Source organism: Eretmochelys imbricata, chromosome 9 (assembly GCF_965152235.1).
Source record: "Eretmochelys imbricata isolate rEreImb1 chromosome 9, rEreImb1.hap1, whole genome shotgun sequence".
NCBI lineage: Eukaryota > Metazoa > Chordata > Testudines > Cheloniidae > Eretmochelys > Eretmochelys imbricata.
The window spans coordinates 25,205,591-25,225,380 of NC_135580.1; the positions used below are offsets into that span (position 1 = coordinate 25,205,591).

The following is a 19,790-nucleotide window of genomic DNA, read 5'->3' on the forward strand; positions in this document are numbered from 1 at the left end:
ATCCTCACAACACCCAGTGAGGTCAGAGACCATACCAAGAGAGCGAATAAATTGTTTGACCAAGGCCCCACAAGGAGTCATTGTCAGAGATAAGACCTTATTCTCCCAGCAAAGGATATGAAATGATTCCATGAGAACCAATATGAGTAAGTTGTATGCAGTAGGGGAAGATCTGGGCCACAGGGGTTCCTTTCACTCAGTTCTGTGTTCATTTCTTTAGGCCATTAACAGAAGAAGCAATGTCACAAATACATAAATCAATTAAATTAAATGCATGTTTCAATTGTGACGTGTTTCTGTAAAGATGAAGAATTAAAAAAATCTTCAAATATGAATTAGAGAATTCTGTTCTATTTTGTATTCTATGCAGGTTCTTCTTTTCTACACTCATCACTGGGGTTCCCCGAATACGAGGGATTAATTCCCATTGTGAATGGTATGGTTGTGGAACTACAATATAACAAGGGTGAGGAATTAATGGACAATTTTCCCATAGGGAGAATAGATACATTCAGTATTTTGCTATAAAGCCTAGTTTGGCTCAAGTTCTTCCTCAAATATTGAGGGAGGGGGAATAAGAAAATATTAAAAGACAAAATAAAAAGCCACAGTAATTGTCCATGAACGCTGCCTACTGAGAATAATCAGCAAATTGATTAATCAACACAATTTGTACTGTAGAAGTAATGTCCAAATGCTTTGATGTTAAATATTTTCAGGAAATGCAGTAGAAATGACAAGAAATTCATGATATTGCAGGTACTTTGTGACAACTTAACTATTGGCAAAACCGGGCAATATGAAACAAAGCATCAGCTGATTATATTCCTATGTAGAGGTGTGGCAGAATGCACCCCTATATTCGCACCCTATAACAGTGGTGGGCAACCTGTGGCCTGTCAGGGTAATCTGCTGGCAGGCCACAAGACAGTTTGTTTACAGTTGCACGGCCATCCACAGCTCCCAGTGGCTGCAGTTCACTGTTCCCGGCCAATGGGAGCTGCGGGAAGCTGGTGTGCTGGCCGTCGCTTCCTGCAGCTCCCATTGGCCGGGAACGGCGAACTGTGGCCACCTGGAGCTGCGGGAGGCTGTGCAAATGTAAACAAACTTTATGGAGGCCTGCCAGTGGATTACCCTGATGGGCCACATGTGGCCCACAGGCCACAGGTTGCCCATCACTGCCCTATACACTATTCTAATAATATTTGTACAAGGTACGCCTTCCGAGGTATCATCTGAAAACGTATAACTTGCTGATCAGTAATATGGTAAAATGTGTGCAGCAGCATTATGTGTAAAGTTATAAATTTCCCCCTTTATGATATTAAAAATACATGTTCAGACTCACATGGCATCAAACTGGTCAAACAGACCTGTCTTGAACAAAGGAGTATGTGTTTGCCTTAATTTGCATTTAAGCTGTAAACAGAGTAATCAAGCAGAAAGGGGGAAGGGAGGAAACAAAAGAAAACCTGTATGTGAGCAAACACAGGTGAAAAAAAACCAGCAGGGAACATTCTTCCACACAGACTCTTTGGTTCCTTGTTCTCAGCCGGAAATGTTTTTCAAGAGGGGGACTGAAACTCTGAAAAGGAAGGGCAAATAACCCAAAGGCACCTCTCTTTTCTCTCCCTGTCCATCTCACTCTTTGCACCTGAGAAGATAAAAGAAGCAGCTGTTGGACTCTGGGGAGGAGTCCTGACAATACTGCTGGAAGCATGTGGTGAGAAACTTTGCTTGGATCTAATATAGATTGTTAAGTTAGGCACTAGACAGTGTTTTATCTTTATTTTTCTTGTAACCATTTCTAATCCTTATACCTCCTAGTGTCTGGCTAATTCCATTTAAGGTGGCAAGTTGTTGTATATTATTCCCTTAAAGGAATAAGGGACTCTAAATACAAGAAAAATGTATCGAACAAACATGAATCTGTTCAGTGTTTTCACTGATCTCACAAAAGCATCTGATACAGTCAGTAGAGAAAGATTATGGATGATCCTCAGAAAACTTGGTTGCCCACCAAAACTGGTAAAGATCATTCGTTTATTTCATGAGGGGATGCAAGGTCAGGTACTTTTTCTCACTGACTCCTTTCCCATTTCAAATGAAGTCAAACAAGGCTGTGTCCTTGCCCCTGTGCTGTTCAACCTCTTCTTCACCCAAGTTCTCAACCATGCTACAGATGGGCTCAACAGTGGCATACACACCAGATACAGACACGACGGCTCAGTCTTCAATCTTACAAGGCTTAAAGCAAAAACAAAAGTAACAGACTGACTAACAAGAGAAGCACTCTTTGTGGATGATTGTGCCCTCCTAGCACACACAGAGGGAGATCTGCATCACAGATTGCTTCGCTGAAGCATCAAAATTGTTTGGCCTCACAAGCAGCCTGGAGAAAACTGTGATGTTGCACCAATCATCTTCACGGCTCCATGCCATATCCCCTAGCATGTCCATCAGTGGAATCCAACTAAAGCAAGGATTTCCCATCTCGGCAGCAACATCTCCCATGATGGATCTCTTGACAAAGGGATCACAAACAGGATAGAGAAAGCTTCTCAGTCATTAGGAAAGCTATGTAGCAAAGTCCTGAAATCCCACAACATAACCCTCTCAACAAAAATAAAACTTTACAATGCTTCTGTGCTCACATCTCTCCTCTATGGCTGTGCAACCTGGACACTGTACAAATGGCATCTCAAACAGCTAGAGGCCTTCCATCTGCAGTCTCTGCAACTCATTATGGGATCGGCTGGTGGGACAAGATTACCAACTTGGAGGTTCTCCAAAAGTCAAAGACCACAAATATCAAGGCCATGCTGATAAAAGCCCAACTACACTGGGTTGGACACATCATTAGGATGTGTGAATATCAACTCCCCAGAAAAATTTTCTATGGATAATTGGCACAAGGACACGGGAATCAAGGCCGCTCCAGAAAGTGCTGCAAGGACAGCATCAAGAACAGCACACACTTTTTGGTGCAATAAAACTGGATGATGTTGAGAAGGCTGTGTTAAATAGAGCAGCATGGCAAGACACAGCACTCAGAGCTTTCCAAGTCTTTGAATAGGACAGAAATAATCGACTGTTAGCTGCAAGGGAAAAGCATCATACTACTGCTGAAGCTACCAAGACGCTCACCAATTACTTTGTCTGCTCGATCTGCTCACAAGCATGCGCGTCATGCTTTGGACTTCAGAGTCACTCCAGAATCCATAAAAAGAAAGAGCATGAAAATGTCATTGTCGAACTGATGGACTCTACACACACACATATTTGGACTGTCCAGGCGAGGGCTGGACAGTACAAAACATACTGTCAGGACTCATGGGTTTTTACCCACCCTCCTATAAGAGCATTGATTCCATGACTCCTGTTACATAACAAAATCCAGACTTAACTAGAGTTACCTGAGGCACTATTAAAGTTATGGGGTACATTCAGAGTGGAGATTTTAAGACTATGTGCAACTCCTGCTGAGCATTGAGAGCCTGTCTGTGCCCTGCTACTCTGCGGGCTCTTGGGCACCTCACTACACCAGCCCTGTGCACACCTGCACAACACAGCTCTAGTCCCTGAAGCACAAAGCCTGCTTCCTCGAGGCACTCCTAGGATGCAAGATACTCCAAAGACGACAGGGATGGACATGTGTCCACTGCCTTCTTCCCATATATTTGCCAACAAAGACAACTGGCTGCATGGGGGGGATCTATGGTGCACCTTCTGAAGGTCTCAAGCAGTGGGTTATTCCCAGCATTCCCCCTGCACGCCCAACAGCTTAGGGAGAATTCTCTTTGAGGCAGAGTGCCTCCCAGAGGTCCTGCTGAGGAAATGTGGATCCATATCACCCCAGCCCTTGGCTGTACTGAAGCCCCAGAACAGATCCCTAAATTCCCTAAGCACTGTGCTGAAAGCTCTGCTTTAGAAGAAATCTTCTTAAGTGTGTTACTAAGCTATTCAAGCATCAACTTTAAAGATCATGCTGCTTTAATTATAAAGTGACACGCCATAGCTCAAGGATGAGATAGTAAATATGAGCCATAAATTCTTATCAGTCATTAGCTTCAAGCTTCCAAATTATGACTCCTGTTCCACTGATTACTAAGCAAAAGCTATTTTAAACAAAGCTCTGTGAGCAGATTTTTAGGCTGCCTGTTGAAAGGTACTTTCAGAATGTTTATTTGACTTCAACACCCTTGGCCTCATTCTGCAGTCCTTACCCAAGTGCAACTAGTCAGTGAAGTCAATGGAGTATTGTCTGTGTTAAGCTCTTACTGTAGTCTGTTTGTGGGAGCTCTTGTAGCTAAAGATAATTGTGTGGCAGTTTTGCTTTGCTGGCATTTGGGTGATCATGTACTGCTGGTTTCAATCTGTGTGGTTGGAACTCCATCCCCACATGTTTCATGTTCAAAAACTCCTACCGTGTCAAAGGGGTGCTCACTTGGTGCAGTGCAAAACTGCAAATTTCACATGATTTTGATTTAAAGACAGAAATTGGCTGAGGTTAACTGGAAAAATTTGTGAGCAAACATTATCTGAGTTTCAAGTGGGTGATGAAACCTGAAAACTGGCGCGTTTGGCATGGTTTCACATGTTCATGCAAATATTTCACACAACCCATCTAATCAAATTGCCGTGGGCTGCTACATTGTCCCTGGCTCTCATTTAGGTGCACCAGGTGTAGGGTGCCTGGAGGCTTCCTCCTACTCCCGTCAGTCTTGCCTTCCCTGTGCCAGGGCCAACATTATTGTAGTCCCTGTGCACTAGAGACTACAAACTTCTAGTGCCAGCCCAAAGGCGATGGGGAGTTTTGGGAAAAGGTGGGGCCACATTTGCGGAGCTGTGAACAAGATATAAACGGGCTCAATAAAAACTATGGACCTAGGACTTCAGGACCATTTTGAAATTGTCTAATTTTAAAAAAAAAAATATTCCAATCAAACTAGTAACCTTCTTGGAAGTATTGACCTTAGAATTCTAATTCTCTTTCATTCTGGGTCTGATCCTAGACCTTCAAAATCAGTGGGAGCAGGAGCAGGGTTTATATGATCCAAGATGTAACATTAACTTTTGTTTTCTTCTGGGTAGAAAATACATACTCTCAAAATGTTAGCAATGTAAATTTGCCCCAGAAATATGAAAGGAAAACCGCATCCATTCAGCTCAGTGCAGCTGTGCTTACAGAGTGTGCAATGGGAATCACTTTTTGCCATGCAATAAATTGATATATGTTCCTAGAATAAAGTTTCAAATTGCAGTTGAACCTCCTGCTGGAAGTGACTATGTTGCAGAAAAGTGACATAATTTTTAACACTAGCAACCTGAGAACCCAGTGGAAGAAACTGCACACCAGTCTGCACGTTGATTTAATACTTAGTTTGAAAATAGAAGTAAGATTGTAATAGAAACAATTTTTTAAATATTAAACAGCCCTGGTTTAACTGCAATGAAACCAAGAGCGTCAAATATTTTCTACAAAGGCTTTCCATATGTAAACCAGTAACACATTATTTCTTCTTGTGCAAGCAATGCAAGATCAGGTCCTATAGTTTCTAAACATGGTACAGCTTTGTTTTCATGCAGTAATAAGAATTCTATATGGTTTATGGTGTCTCCATAAGGGGTTATAAAGGCCAGAGGCTGTACCTGTGAGTGTCCCTTCTGTCTTGGTGTCGCATATGAAGCAAAATACTACACAGGGGCACCAAGATGAAAAAAGCAGAAATAACAGATACTTGAATTGAAATAGACACAAGGGGCCTCTGCTGCATCCACCTAGCACAGCAGACTGAAGGGACTATTAGGGGGATAGTTATATGTGCCCCAGTCCCAACACAGGTTAGAGCAGGCTGGGGCTGCTCTAACTTGCCCTAGTTGCCTATGGCCCCCAGGGTGCCCCACCCATCCCCTTCCCTGTCTTCTTCCTAGTCCTTTCTGCTCCTGACATGCCTTAGCCCTCTTGCACCAGGAGTCATGGAAGGAAAGCAGAAATGCTGACTATACCTGCTCTGCACCCACTTCGGCTTCTTCCTTGCCAGGGGCAATCTCCAGCAGGGGCCCTGTGAGCAGTTTCTTGAATAGTGTAAAAGGAGAAGATCTTCCGTTTGAGAATTGAACAAATACATAATAGTAAGGAAGCACCCAGCAGGGTTGGGAAATTAGGAGTTCGGCACTGATCTCTGGTTGACTGAGGGAAAGCCCCTTCAACTGCCTGAACTTCAAATTTCTCTAAATTTCTATAAAATGAGGATAATACTTACTGCACCTATGGTATATGCACATTTGAGATCTTTGGATGAAAGTGTCTGCTTTGATGCAAAGTATGTTATTGTTATATAGAAGGGGGAACCTCAGAGGTTTCTCTCACTATTACTATATTCTTTTCTTCAGCCAAAGCCTATTTTTCCATATTCATAAAAATAATTTATCATCTTTTTATTGTTTCTCTTCTATTTCCAAATTATATATAACCAAAGGCGGGCCTGATACGCTGATTCTACAAGGTTTCTAGCTATACCCAAAAGCATTGCTAAAGATATTTGATGATTATTGTGTCTTCTTCCCTTCTTTAAGCTGTTTTTGTGCTGAGTTTAATCTGCCAGGTTGACATTTTCGTTTTTTCCAGTACAAAGGAAACCAGAATTAAAGAGAGATGAAGCATGTGACAGACCAGGAGTTTCAGGTCATCTGATGGATGACATGTGCTTAACAGAAATAGGAACCAAGGAGCCCCTAGACTTCACAAGATTTTACAGAGCAGTACTTTATAGAATGTGCCGTGTTGTAGGTTTAAGATAAAAAAATGACAAATGCCAGCTGAGCCTATTGCAGTGGAAACAGATTTCCTTACAGGCTAAAGTTAGTTACACTTGTATTTCAAGATGATTTAACATGGGGCCATCTTCTGTTACCTTGCCAAAAGGACATTTCTCTGAGAGTAGCCCCGTTGATTTAGATGAGAATACTCCCAGGGGAAGGAACCTCCATGAACGTAAGGGCAGGAGATTTATGGCCCATAAAGAGGACATGAAAAGGGATGTTAAGGGATTGTAAGGAATACATTCAGTAAGTTCATGCTTCCATTATTCACCTGGATGAAATTCACTGTCCCGATTAAAGCTAGAGTAAATAGGCTTTGTGTGAAGGAGCTATGGAGAAGGTGTAGGGAACAGAATCAATCTCTAATCTACAGACAGAACCCTGGGCAGCTCAGGCCACTGCTTCCTCTCTCAGGCCAGTACAGTTACTGCAACTCCTGGGCATCCCCTAGGCAAGGTTTGTGGTCACTGTAATCTTTGACCCACTGGCCACACCTCTTTCGCTTCCACAGCTGAACTCCAAGCTCCCTTCCCTACTGGCTTATGCAGAAATGGTCCACTACCCAGTTCTTCCATGTACAGAAGATGTGGAGTCCCCATCCGTGAGTGAGAGCCCCACAATCACCTAATCCCCAAGTAATGAAACCTCTGTCGTTCTGCTACACTGAGGGCCTTCTGCAGTCCATATGCTATTGAGAGGCATATCACTTTCAGGGCTTAAAAACAAATAACCAGGCCATTAAAGAACTGTACCTTCAGTATGCTAGTAAACCTTACCTATCTGATTCCTGGTTGCAGAATAAAAGGCATTGACGACAGCGGCCCCACTTATCCACCTACAGAAAACACATAAGAAGTCTAGTTAGAAATGCAATTCTTAACAGCAAGCTCAATGGGGCATGGGAACAGACCAGGAAAGTGACCCTCTCCTTCACCTGTTACTGAAAATATTTAGATTTCCTTTTACTGGCACTAGAAGATTTCGCTGGCAAAATTTCAAACACAAAAAAACATAATTAATCCAGATTGCCTATCTTCAAGTAGTGAGACACACCAGCATAGATTAGTGTGATTTCAAAGTATTTATGATCAATTAAAATTGTGTTTATAGTCTTATATGTCAATGTTTTCAGGATCCATCATCAGCTATAAGTCCAGAAATCTAGATAGCAGACTTGAGCCTGTGGTCATTATGCAGGGATGTGAGGCCCACACAGGTCTAGAACCCAGTTCTGTAGAGCTACTAGGCAGCTAGCCACTCCAGGCTGTCACCCAGCAGCAGCAGCTGTAATTAACTTGTGCTCCATTTCCCACAGCGCATGGAAAGTTTTGCCTCAAGTGTTTGACAGCCAGCAGCCCCATTGGCTCCAGATTGGCTCTCTGACCAATAAAAACGCAAGGGGCATTCCAGGGAGTGCCTAGGCAACAGTGTGATTCTTCTGTGGCTGCCATGACTGGTCCTGCTCCTTGCTGTTGAATTCCTGGCTTGTCCTCAGATTGATTAGGACTTCACTGCCTGACTCAGACTCTGACCCTTGGTATTAACCCTGCCTTGGATCTGACTATGAACTCCCCTGCCACTCCCAGTCTTGGGTTTGTCCCTCCTCTGACCCTTGGCCCTGATTGACCTCACTGGAATCCTAACAGGGCTTTCTTCCAGTGAAACTGATAAGAATTGTACCTCCATAAGACCACAGCACTGAACCCTTATTTACTACTTGATGGGTGGTTAGTGGGGAGAAAGGAGAATGTATTCTTTGGGAATGACGGACTTCATTTCTCCCATTGTAACTAACCTAAGAGGTACCTCTCTAAGTTAACACTTAATGAATACAAGGATACATGCTGCTGCTTTTGTGTTAGCGTGATTTTTATTCTCTTCTAAACAGACTGTGTTTTTAATTCTGCTTGAGTCTTATCCCGCTTGGGAGTTTCCTGCTGACCATCCCAGAGACATAAAACAACCTTCAACCTTTAACAAGAGGTACTGAAAGAAGGGTGCCTGGAGCCTACTCTGGTCAGGATTCTTGGTCAAAGGGGCACAAACTAGAGTCCCCTCCAAGAAGGTGTATCCCATGCAAAGCTGCAGTCCGATGGATGCATAGGGAATACCTAGTGACCATGGACAAAAACCAAGTGTAAGGTGGTAAGATGACAGGCTGAAAAAGATTACCTGTAGTCTGTTGGACTCTGCCAAAACTGAGCTAAAAACTATAAACCAGCTACAAAGATAAACTGAACAAACCCACTTCTGCAGCTCTTACTTATGAGAATAGTCTTGCATTTGTGGTCGGTGATCCATTCTGGTCATCATCCCCTCTCTGCTTGGGTCCTGCAAATGGCTAAAGTAGCCAAAAAAGTGGGCAGTGCTGGCAGGGGAGGGATGTGGCCAGGTCAACCAGGGACTGGGCTGATACAGCACATGCTTGTTTCAGCCTTTGAGTGGAAAGTAAAGCTGCCCTCCCCCGTGGATGCTAGCCACCCTCTTCAACTGATGAATCCTCACCCCATTTTGCCATGGGTTTTGGTGGAACAGTCCTTGTATGCCAGCAGGGGGCAGATCCGGTCAAATAGCCACAAAGTATATTATCTCACAACAGGTGAGACACCAGAGACTTTGATGCATTAAGGCAGTTTCTCTAAATCAGAAACCACAGAGTAAAATTTACAAAGAACATGAGAAACTGTGCTCTGGTCTGAAACAAGAAGCAGCATCAGCTAGTGAATCACAGCCTTTGAACCCCTCCACGACAGGTAAGTTCTTTCCATTCTGGCACTGGTCAATACTGAACATTTTCTCAAAAGATGGACAAAGTTTTTAAAAAGCTAAAGGCTGAAAAATAAAATTGTAGCTTTGAGATATGCTAGTGACAGCAGAGTTTAGCTGAGCCCGGACAAGAGAACTGGGTAATAGGACAGTCTATTGTAAAAGCAGAGTGTAAATGAAACTATGACAAGAGAAGTAGGTAATAGAGCACTGCAAGGGAGCCAGCTGGAGAGAGGGATGTGCACAAATTTAGTCGTTAGCTGCACTCATACAGTTGCACAGATGTCAGTGCTTAGATCAATTGCTGTCAGTCTATAGTAGTTACATTCTATGTCACTAAATTAAATGACCTAAGTGAAGTATCATAGTAATATTTCAGGTTGGAAGGAGGCCCCCGGGACCATTTAGGGCATTTAGCTTTTTTATATCAGCTTCTCTACCTCTAAGGGTATGTCTACAGTACAAGCACGACAGTGGGGCAACAGCAGCGCGGCAGCTACACCACACTGTAGCGTAGGCACTTACTGTAGTGACGGAAGTGGGTTTTCCATTGCTGTAGCAAATCCAGCCCCTTGAGAGGCAGTAGCTAAGCTAAGCTAAGCACCACTGGAAGAATTCTTTCTTTGACCTAATGATGTCTACACTGGGGCTTAGGTAAGCTTCACTACATCTCTCAGGGGTGTTAATTTTTCGTACCCCGTGAGCAACGTTGCTAGGTCAACCTAAGTTTTAGGTGTAGACCAGACCTGAAGTGTTTGCCTAAGTTTTTGTGACTTCTTATCTTATAAGATTTGCAAAAAATGTGTATAGTAATTAAGAGCCATTTCCTGCATAGCTGGGTAGACAAACTTCCCATTGATTTCACTGTGCTTCACAGCCGGATCGTATTTATAAGATAAATGTATACATGATGGATTGCATTTGTAATATAACTGCATTATGTTTCAGTTATTCCAGTATCATTCTCAACTCAGTACCTCACAAGCTCAAGCTCCCAAAAAACTCACCAATATACATGCTGCATTCTTTTATATTACCTAAATAAATGTAATCACCTTTCTTGTTTTGATAAACACTCGAACACCGATCTTTCCTGAATTCAGATCTATCTTCAAACACCAATTAATAAGAGAACATCTGGAGACCGTAGATCCCTGGTAACATCTGTGCTGATTTAGGGTGAACAAGCAAGTCAAAGTGCTAATGCTCTGCTTTCAGTGTGTGCAGGAAATATTAGTACACTGCTCACATAGTGTAGAGAAATGTGCACATTGCTCAGCAATGGTAGCAAACATCTATGGCCATGTGGAACTGAGCCCTGGTGAAAAGAGGAGTGCTGGGGAGGAGTGTGGCCAATCCCAGGTGCTTACCTGAAAGCCAGTTATGTCTTACTTTAAACACACGTGATAAACAATACACAGACATTTAAAATACATACTGTTCCTTGTCCACCTTTTCTCTGAGCTTCTTCAGCCGCTTCCTTTGGCTAAATAGTAAACTTTGAATGATGTTCTCAAAGTACTCGTCCTCTTTGTAGTTCAGCTTAAAAAAGGAGAAATAAAAGAAAAATGATATTGCAGGTTTGTTACTTGACTGCTACCGAAGAGGGACTGGATTTAAAAAGTCCATTTCGAGCATGGTACTCAGAGTGATGAATTTCCCATGAAAATTTCTAAGCTGCAAAAGCAGATCTTGGTTTGCAGTGCTCTGTAACATTATTCCCTGGGTATCACAACTACATCAGCACCAGGACATATGCTAATGTAATGTTGCAGTGCAGTGTACCCCAAAGGATCATTATTTGCCACCACTATTTCGTATTTGTAGATTTAGGGCTGGATTCTGCCATCATTACTTGGAGTGAGTAGTACCTTATTCTAGGAATCACCTAATTCAAATCAATGGTGCTGCTTCCCAGGAGTATGCATGTCAGAATCAGGCCAGTAGGTTATTTTAAGAAGATATTCTGATTTTTTTTATGACTCTCCATTCTTTTTTAGCTTTAAAAATATTAACAGCACTTTGGACTCCTACCCCACCTTCTATCTGAGGATCTCAACATGCTTTACATACTTTAATGAAAGTAACTCATGATATCCCTGCAAGGCAGGAGAGAATTATGAGCCACACTTTGCAGATGGACAAATTGAGATACAGTTTACACTAGGTGACTTGCAGAAGGTCACAAATGAAGGACCAAATTCAACCCTGATAAGGGCACAACTTCTTTGAATTCCATGAAACTGAAGTCACTTAAAGCAGGACTGTTTAATTCACACATAGTCAGTAGAAATACTGGGCCTGATTCTCCATTGCACTACTCCAATTTTATGCTGATATAATGCCATTGGAATCTGCACTTATGCACCATCCCCTGGGCATTTCTTGGCTTATACCAGCAGCAAATTATACCACTACCCATGCTGGATCAATCATCTGTGCCACACTGCATATCGGGGGGGAGGAGGGCGGATGTGCAGAACCTAAACTCCACCCACTCCCTGACTCCTGCTCCCCTGAATTCAAGATCCAGGCAGCCCATGTGGAGGTGAAATCTTACGCCTTATATCCCTGCATAGGCGTGTAGTACAATCACAGAATAGTTCTTAAGAGCCTTTGCTAATCATTGTTTGCATGATGACTTTATGGATACTTACATCTTGGTATTCATTATTCAGTTTATTATTATCCGTTATGATATCATCTGGATAGCCGATCCTCTCTGTAATTGCTGCAGCCTAAAGGACATAATAATATTTAAATGGGTTTGCTATTACATGCCAATCCAAATACAGCTATACCTTCAAGATGATCAGATACTAGTAATGTACCAGTTGTTTACAGGCACCTATTTGGAAATACCTGTGTAGGAGCCTTCAGTCTCATTGTACAGAGTTTTTGTTGAGGTATTTTTTTTCTTTTCTTTTATGGATTTTAAGGATTGTAAAGTCCTATGGTTAATTACTTTATGACTCTAAAAGAATTAAAAAAATGTGTCCCATTCAACAGAAATACTATCATATGCTTTTTCTATAAACCCGTATGCTAGAGCCGGATCCCATATCTCAGCAGCAGTTTCAAATGCAATACTTATTTCAGTGAATGGAAGATTATCCCAACGTATCTGATATTTCTACAAGACAGAAATTAAATTAATAATTTTAATTTGTGTAACTTCAACACAAGGCAGGCAAAATAGTCTTGTTAATATTTGCATGGATAAGTACATTATATGGAGAGATGGGATCAAATTGAAATCCTGAATCTGAACAAATCCCAGTTTTTGAAGACAGGAATTTTCAGAATCTGAATCTGGATCCAAATTTTAGAGCAGGCTTCTACATCTACCATTGACTGAACCAAACCCCTGTATTTGAACACCCCTGTATGTTGAGGGGTTTGATTGAAATCCAGATCCAGTCTTTTCAGTCCAGACCATTCAATGTCCATTACTTTGTGTAACTGATCAGTGTTTTTTATTTGATGACACGGCCAGAAGTTATAAAAATCCTCATGATAGTAAAGGCCTCCTTGGCAATCCTTTCTCATATTTTCAAAATATAAATGCCACAGTGAATTTAATTGTTAAACCATTAACTGATATGTCTGTAAGTAATGCTCTGACTGGCTATGCATACAAATAAGCAACTCATCTCAGTACATTTGGGAATCTTAGGGCTTGTCTACACTTACGGGGGATCGATGAGCGGCGATCGATGTATTGCGGTCGATTTAGCGGGTCTAGTGAAGACCCGCTAAATTAACCAGAGATTGCTCTCCCGTCGACTCCTGTACTCCAGATTGAGAAGAATAGGGGCAGTCAACGGGAGAGCATCTCCCGTCGACATTGCATAGTGTGGACCCTGCGGTAAGTAGGTCTAAGCTACGTTGCTTTGAGTTACACTATTCACGTAACTCAAATTGTGTAGCTTCAATCGAATTTCCCCTATAGTGTAAACAAGGCCTAATACTAATTAGTCTGAAATGTAATGATTTGAGTCAAAGGCTCATCCATGTGAATCTGCATAGTCTTGCCAATGTTTCTTAGGTTGGAGAGGCTGAGCACATATCCAGAACTAATTATAGTACAGAGTGTACAATAGGTGCTCAATATACTACCTTGCTTAAAATACCATTCTTGGACTCAACCTACTGCATTGTTAAACTGTTGATATAGATTATAACTAACTATTCTCTATGACCATGGATGTACATAAATATAATATAGTATAATTGCATCTACATTGCATAAGCATGTAATGAAAGACACTAACGTAAAGCAAAATGTGCAGGGGAGATGGTTAAACTCATTGGGTTAAACTCATTAACATAAACTCATTAACCCATGGTTAAACTCATGGTTAAACTCATTAACTTTGAACTTCCTGACTGTAATGTTGCAATAATGACATTATTTTATATGTTGCAGAATCTAGAGCCTGTTGAAAAAACAACAATACATTTCACAGGAATTTTTCAAAAAAATTAATGGGTTTTTCCAAATTTTGAAAAAATACAATTGTCAAAAAAAATTGACCAGCTCGATACTAGGTAGAAAAATCCCACCATTTTCAGAGTTTTCTTTAAAAAAAAATTAGAGACAACATTTGATGAAAAAGTCATTAAAATACTCAAAATTGGGAAAATTTCAACCAGCTCTAGAATATTGTTGATAAATGCAAAGTAATGCACATACTCCCAACTATGCATACAAAATGATGGGGTCTAAATTAGCTATTACCACTCAAGTAGATCTTGGAGTCACTCTGAGTAGTTCTCTAAAAACACCTGCTCAATGTGGAGCGGCAGTCAAAAATGCTAACAGAATGTTAGGAACCATTAGGTTTCAGAGTAGCAGCCGTGTTAGTCTGTATTTGCAAAAAGAAAAGGAGGACTTGTGGCACCTTAGAGACTAACCAATTTATTTGAGCATAAGCTTTCGTGAGCTACAGGAAGTGAGCTGTAGCTCACGAAAGCTTATGATCAAATAAATCTGTTAGTCTCTAAGGTGCCACAAGTACTCCTTTTCTTTTTAGGAACCATTAGGAAAGAGATAGATAAGACAGAAAATATCAGAACACCACTGTATAAATCTATGGTACGCCCACACCTTGAATACAGTGGGCAGTTCTGGTCAGCCCATTTAAAAATAGATCTATTAGAATTAGAAAAGGTGCAGAGAAGGGCAACAAAAATGATTGGGGGGGATGGAACAGCTTCCATCTGAGGAGAGATTAGAAAGACTGGGACTGTTCAGCTTAGAAAAGAGTTGATTAAGGGGGGATATGATAGAAATCTATAAAATATTGACTGGTGGGGAGAAAATGACTAGGGAAGTGTTATTTACCCCTTCACATACCCCAAGAACTAGGCTCACCCAAGGAAATTAATAGGCACTAGGTCTAAAACCAACATAAGTGTCAGGAATTAGGAACTGCAGCAGAGCTAGTCTCCACGCAGCCTCATCAGTACAGCTGACCTGCAGAAGCCTGCCTGATTAGCGACACCACCTGATTGGCTGCTGAGGCCAGAAGGCTGGCTTTTAAGCCAGCAGCAGCAGCAGCTTGCTGGCTTCTCAGTGATCATACTGTCCTACCCTCCTCCCCCATATGCCTGCTCCTGCCTTCCACCCAGCCTCGCTTCTGTCCTGACCGTGCCTTGAACCACTCCTTGCCTGCTGCCCTGCTTGATCCAGTTCCTGACCTCGTTTGATCCTAGGCTCTGGCTCCTGACTATGGACTCCAGCTTGAACCTTGTATCTGATACTCAGTTTCTGCCTTCTGGTTTGACCCTTGGCTCCCGATGACTGACTATGGCTCAGACTCTGGCCACTAGGCTAGGCTGCCCTCATCTCGGTCTGCCGACAATAAGGATGTACTTTTTCACACAATGCACAGTCAACCTATGGAACTTGTTGCCAGGAGTTGTTGTGAAGGCCAAAAGTATAACTGGGCTCAAAAAAGAATTACCTAAGTTCATGGACGATCAGTCCATCAATGGGTATTAGCCAAGATAGGGATGCAACACAATGCTTTAGGTGACCCTAAATATCGGACTGCCAGAAGCTGAGACTGGACAACGGGATGGATCACTCTGAAGCATCTGGCACCAGCCACTGTTGGAAGATAGGATATTGGGCTAGGTGGATCACTGATCTGACCACTATGGCCATTCTTATGTTCTTATTAGAAATCATCCCATTTGGTTATCTCCCCTGCAAAAGAAGGATGGTCTCCTACAGTATGTTGTCTAGTGTTTAATTCAGCCTAGTTTTAAACGTCTAAAGCAACAGGACTTTATCTCTGCCCTTAGAAGCCTGTTCTACAGATCTCACTGTCCAGGAGTTTTTCACAATATTCAGCCTAAATGTTTCCCTTCTTAATTCCATCCCATTACTCCTACAGTCATTTTAGCTCAGTGAATTACCTTAAATCATTCCTTTACATTTTGGTCTTTATAACTGTCTACAAATATTGTATTTGAAAGGGTATCTACTCCCTTTGTCCCTGCTCAGCCCAGTGATTCTCAACCTTTTCTATACATGGATTTCCTGTTCCATGCCAGGATCCTCCAATGTAACCGGGACTTAACTGAGACCCCCTTCTATTCAGTAAATGGGAAAGGCAGGGTGGTTGTGACCCCTGCCCCCAGTTAAAAACCCATTAGTTGAACCATGCATATTTATCTCTTTTAACCTTTCCTCATCAGTCATTCCCAGTCAATCTGAAAACTGCTAATGTAGCACGTGGAGCTTTAAAAACTATGATTATATGTGCGATTGGTACATTTTTAAGGTCTGGAAAAACTCTGTGTGGTAGAGTCTGAGTCTTATCAGTTGTAGCTGTGTTGACTGGAAACAGACCCTCAGAATGAAATAGGGTTGGATATAGTTCATAAACAAGGGATCTCCATATTGTACTAACTTGATTGCTGTTATTCTGATCTAACTAAAGTAACAGTAGATAAATGCAATGGTATGACTGTCTGATTAGATTTTTTGGTCAATTTAAGTTACCACTCTCTACAGTAGGGTTATAAAACAAATCAAAACTTGTTTTTTCACTTACTTTTTGTTCTGCTTTCTTTTTGGTTTCTGCATCCATCCAGGTGAGTTCATCTAACGTTGTTATAAAAACCTCACGGATTTGTGAAATCATTTCTTGAACCTGGGAAAAGCCATCAGAATACAGTAATTTTTCCCTAAATCATCATCTGTTTTGTACATTCTTGTTGTTACTCAAATGGCATATTAATTGAGCAACAAACAAACAAAATCTTAAGGCCAATTTTATCAGAAAGCAAAGTTTCCAAGTGGAAAGTGTTAATTATAACAATTACCTTTGTTATTTAAAGAATCAAAAGTTAAAAGTGGCTATTACTTATTGCAGAAATAATTATTTGGGAAGATGTTATGGTCAGTGATCCTAAAGAATGTATGATTAGACAATAACCCTGTAATAACCACAAAGGAAAAATCATGTATTTTCACATCATTAGCCATAATAAAATACTGTTTTAAATAACTAAATTCACCCTCCTTTCATTGAGAAAATATACCTTACAAAATCATTTTACTTAAATATTTAATTCATCAATTTATTTTAATTAAGTTGATTTAAAAGAGTTGGTTTTCAGAAAAGGTAATCAAATTCAGTGCCTCGCTCTGTAACCTTCTCTGCTTTATGATATTGCCAGCTGCAGTTTGCCTAAGCTGTAGATTGCCAAATCTCCACTGACATCCACTCTTAGCGTCATTTGCTAATTGCTTGTTTTACTGTCCTGGAAAAGGTACATAATCCCATCACCACAGATTGCTGACATGGGTGCTTCCCAGCGTATTGCTGAGTAGCATTTTCTTCGCTGTTCTTAACCCAACCTGAACATCTGAATGTGGGAAATAACATTTTATGCTTTTGCAATTAGTGTTCCCTCTGTACTGGATGAGGGAACTAAATCTATTTGCTTAGAAACATTAGCAGAGTAGTACTGCATGATGATGTACTGTGTAACGTTTGTCAGATAACTCAAAGATTCTCTTGAACTGATAAGCTTGCTTTTCCTTTTCCTGATCTAGCCCTTGGTAGCCATTAGCATGGGAATGAAACAAAGCTACTATATTTTCAAGGAACAAGTTCTGACAGTGGATGAATGAGTGGTGCAGCTCCCATTTATGTCAGTTGGAGCAGCTGCAAGCATGCCAAGACAGAATTTGCCCTGGGCATCTGCAGTGGAATGAAATGAATATCAGCAATAATTGGCAGGTTTCAGAGTAGCAGCCATGTTAGTCTGTATTCGCAAAAAGAACAGGAGGACTTGTGGCACCTTAGAGACTAACCAATTTATTTGAGCATAAGCTTTCGTGAGCTACAGCTCACTTCATCGGATGCATAAAAGTGGAAAATGCAGTGAGGATGTTTTTATACACACAGATCATGAAAAAATGGGTGTTTATCACTTCAAAAGGTTTTCTCTCCCCCGACCCCACTCTCCTGCTGGTAATAGCTTATCTAAAGTGATCATTCTCCTTACAATGTGTATGATAATCAAGGTGGGCCATTTCCAGCAAAAATCCAGGGTTTAACAAGACCATCCTGGCCACTATGGATGTAGAAGCCCTCTACACCAACATTCCACACAAAGATGTACTACAAGCCTTCAAGAACACTATCCCCGATAATGTCACGGCTGAACTTTGTGACTTTGTCCTCACCCATAACTATTTCACATTTGGAGACAATGTACACCTTCAAATCAGCGGCACTGCTGTGGGTACCCGCATGGCCCCACAGTATGCCAACATTTTTATGGCTGACTTAGAACAACGCTTCCTCAGCTCTCGTCCTCTAATACCCCTACTCTACTTGCGCTATATTGATGACATCTTCATCATCTGGACCCATGGAAAAGAAGCCCTTGAGGAATTCCACCATGATTTCGACAATTTCCATCCCACCATCAACCTCAGCCTGGACCAGTCCACACAAGAGATCCACTTCCTGGACACTACAATGCTAATAAACGATGGTCACATAAACACCACCTCATACTGGAAACCTACTGACCGCTATTCCTACCTACATGCCTCCAGCTTTCACCCAGACCACACCACACGGTCCATTGTCTACAGCCAAGCTCTGCGATACAACCACATTTGCTCCAACCCCTCAGACAGAGACAAACACCTACAAGCTCTCTATCAAGCATTTTTACAACTACAATACCCACCTGCTGAAGTGAAGAAACAGATTGACAGAGCCAGAAGAGTACCCAGAAGTCACCTACTACAGGACAGGCCTAACAAAGAAAATAACAGAACGCCACTAGCCGTCACCTTCAGCCCCCAACTAAAACCTCTCCAACGCATTATCAAGGATCTACAACCTATCCTGAAGGACGACCCATCACGCTCACAAATCTTGGGAGACAGGCCAGTCCTTGCCTACAGACAGCCCCCCAACCTGAAGCAAATACTCACCAACAACCACATACCACACAACAGAACCACTAACCCAGGAACCTATCCTTGCAACAAAGCCCGTTGCCAACTGTGCCCACATATCTATTCAGGGGACACCATCACAGGGCCTAATAACATCAGCCACACTATCAGAGGCTCGTTCACCTGCACATCTACCAATGTGATATATGCCATCATGTGCCAGCAATGCCCCTCTGCCATGTACATTGGTCAAACTGGACAGTCCCTACGTAAAAGAATAAATGGACACAAATCAGATGTCAAGAATTATAACATTCATAAACCAGTCGGAGAACACTTAAATCTCTCTGGTCACGCGATTACAGACATGAAAGTTGCGATATTACAACAGAAAAACTTCAAAACCAGACTCCAGCGAGAGACTGCTGCATTGGAATTCATTTGCAAATTGGATACAATTAACTTAGGCTTGAATAGAGACTGGGAGTGGCTAAGTCATTATGCAAGGTAACCTGTTTTTTCCTACCTCCCCCCTTCCCCGTTCCTCAGACGTTCTTGTTAAACCCTGGATTTGTGCTGGAAATGGCCCACCTTGATTATCATACACACTGTAAGGAGAGTGATCACTTTAGATAAGCTATTACCAGCAGGAGAGTGGGGTGGGGGGAGAGAAAACCTGGATTTGTGCTGGAAATGGCCCACCTTGATTATCATACACATTGTAAGGAGAGTGATCACTTTAGATAAGCTACTACCAGCA

The 19,790-nt window shown here is 41.8% G+C and overlaps 1 protein-coding gene across 1 annotated transcript in view; it reads right to left on the reverse strand.

The window, feature by feature from the left end:
- The window catches only part of MME (membrane metalloendopeptidase), a 60,631-nt gene that overhangs the window by 14,979 nt on the left and 25,862 nt on the right, over positions 1 to 19,790 (reverse strand). The window contains exons 14-17 of the mRNA XM_077826674.1: positions 16,659 to 16,757; positions 12,249 to 12,329; positions 11,030 to 11,133; positions 7,602 to 7,660 (exon numbers count right to left, since the gene is read on the reverse strand). Of these exons, the coding sequence (XP_077682800.1) occupies positions 7,602 to 7,660; positions 11,030 to 11,133; positions 12,249 to 12,329; positions 16,659 to 16,757 (343 nt within the window). The remainder of the gene's footprint in view (positions 1 to 7,601; positions 7,661 to 11,029; positions 11,134 to 12,248; positions 12,330 to 16,658; positions 16,758 to 19,790) is intronic.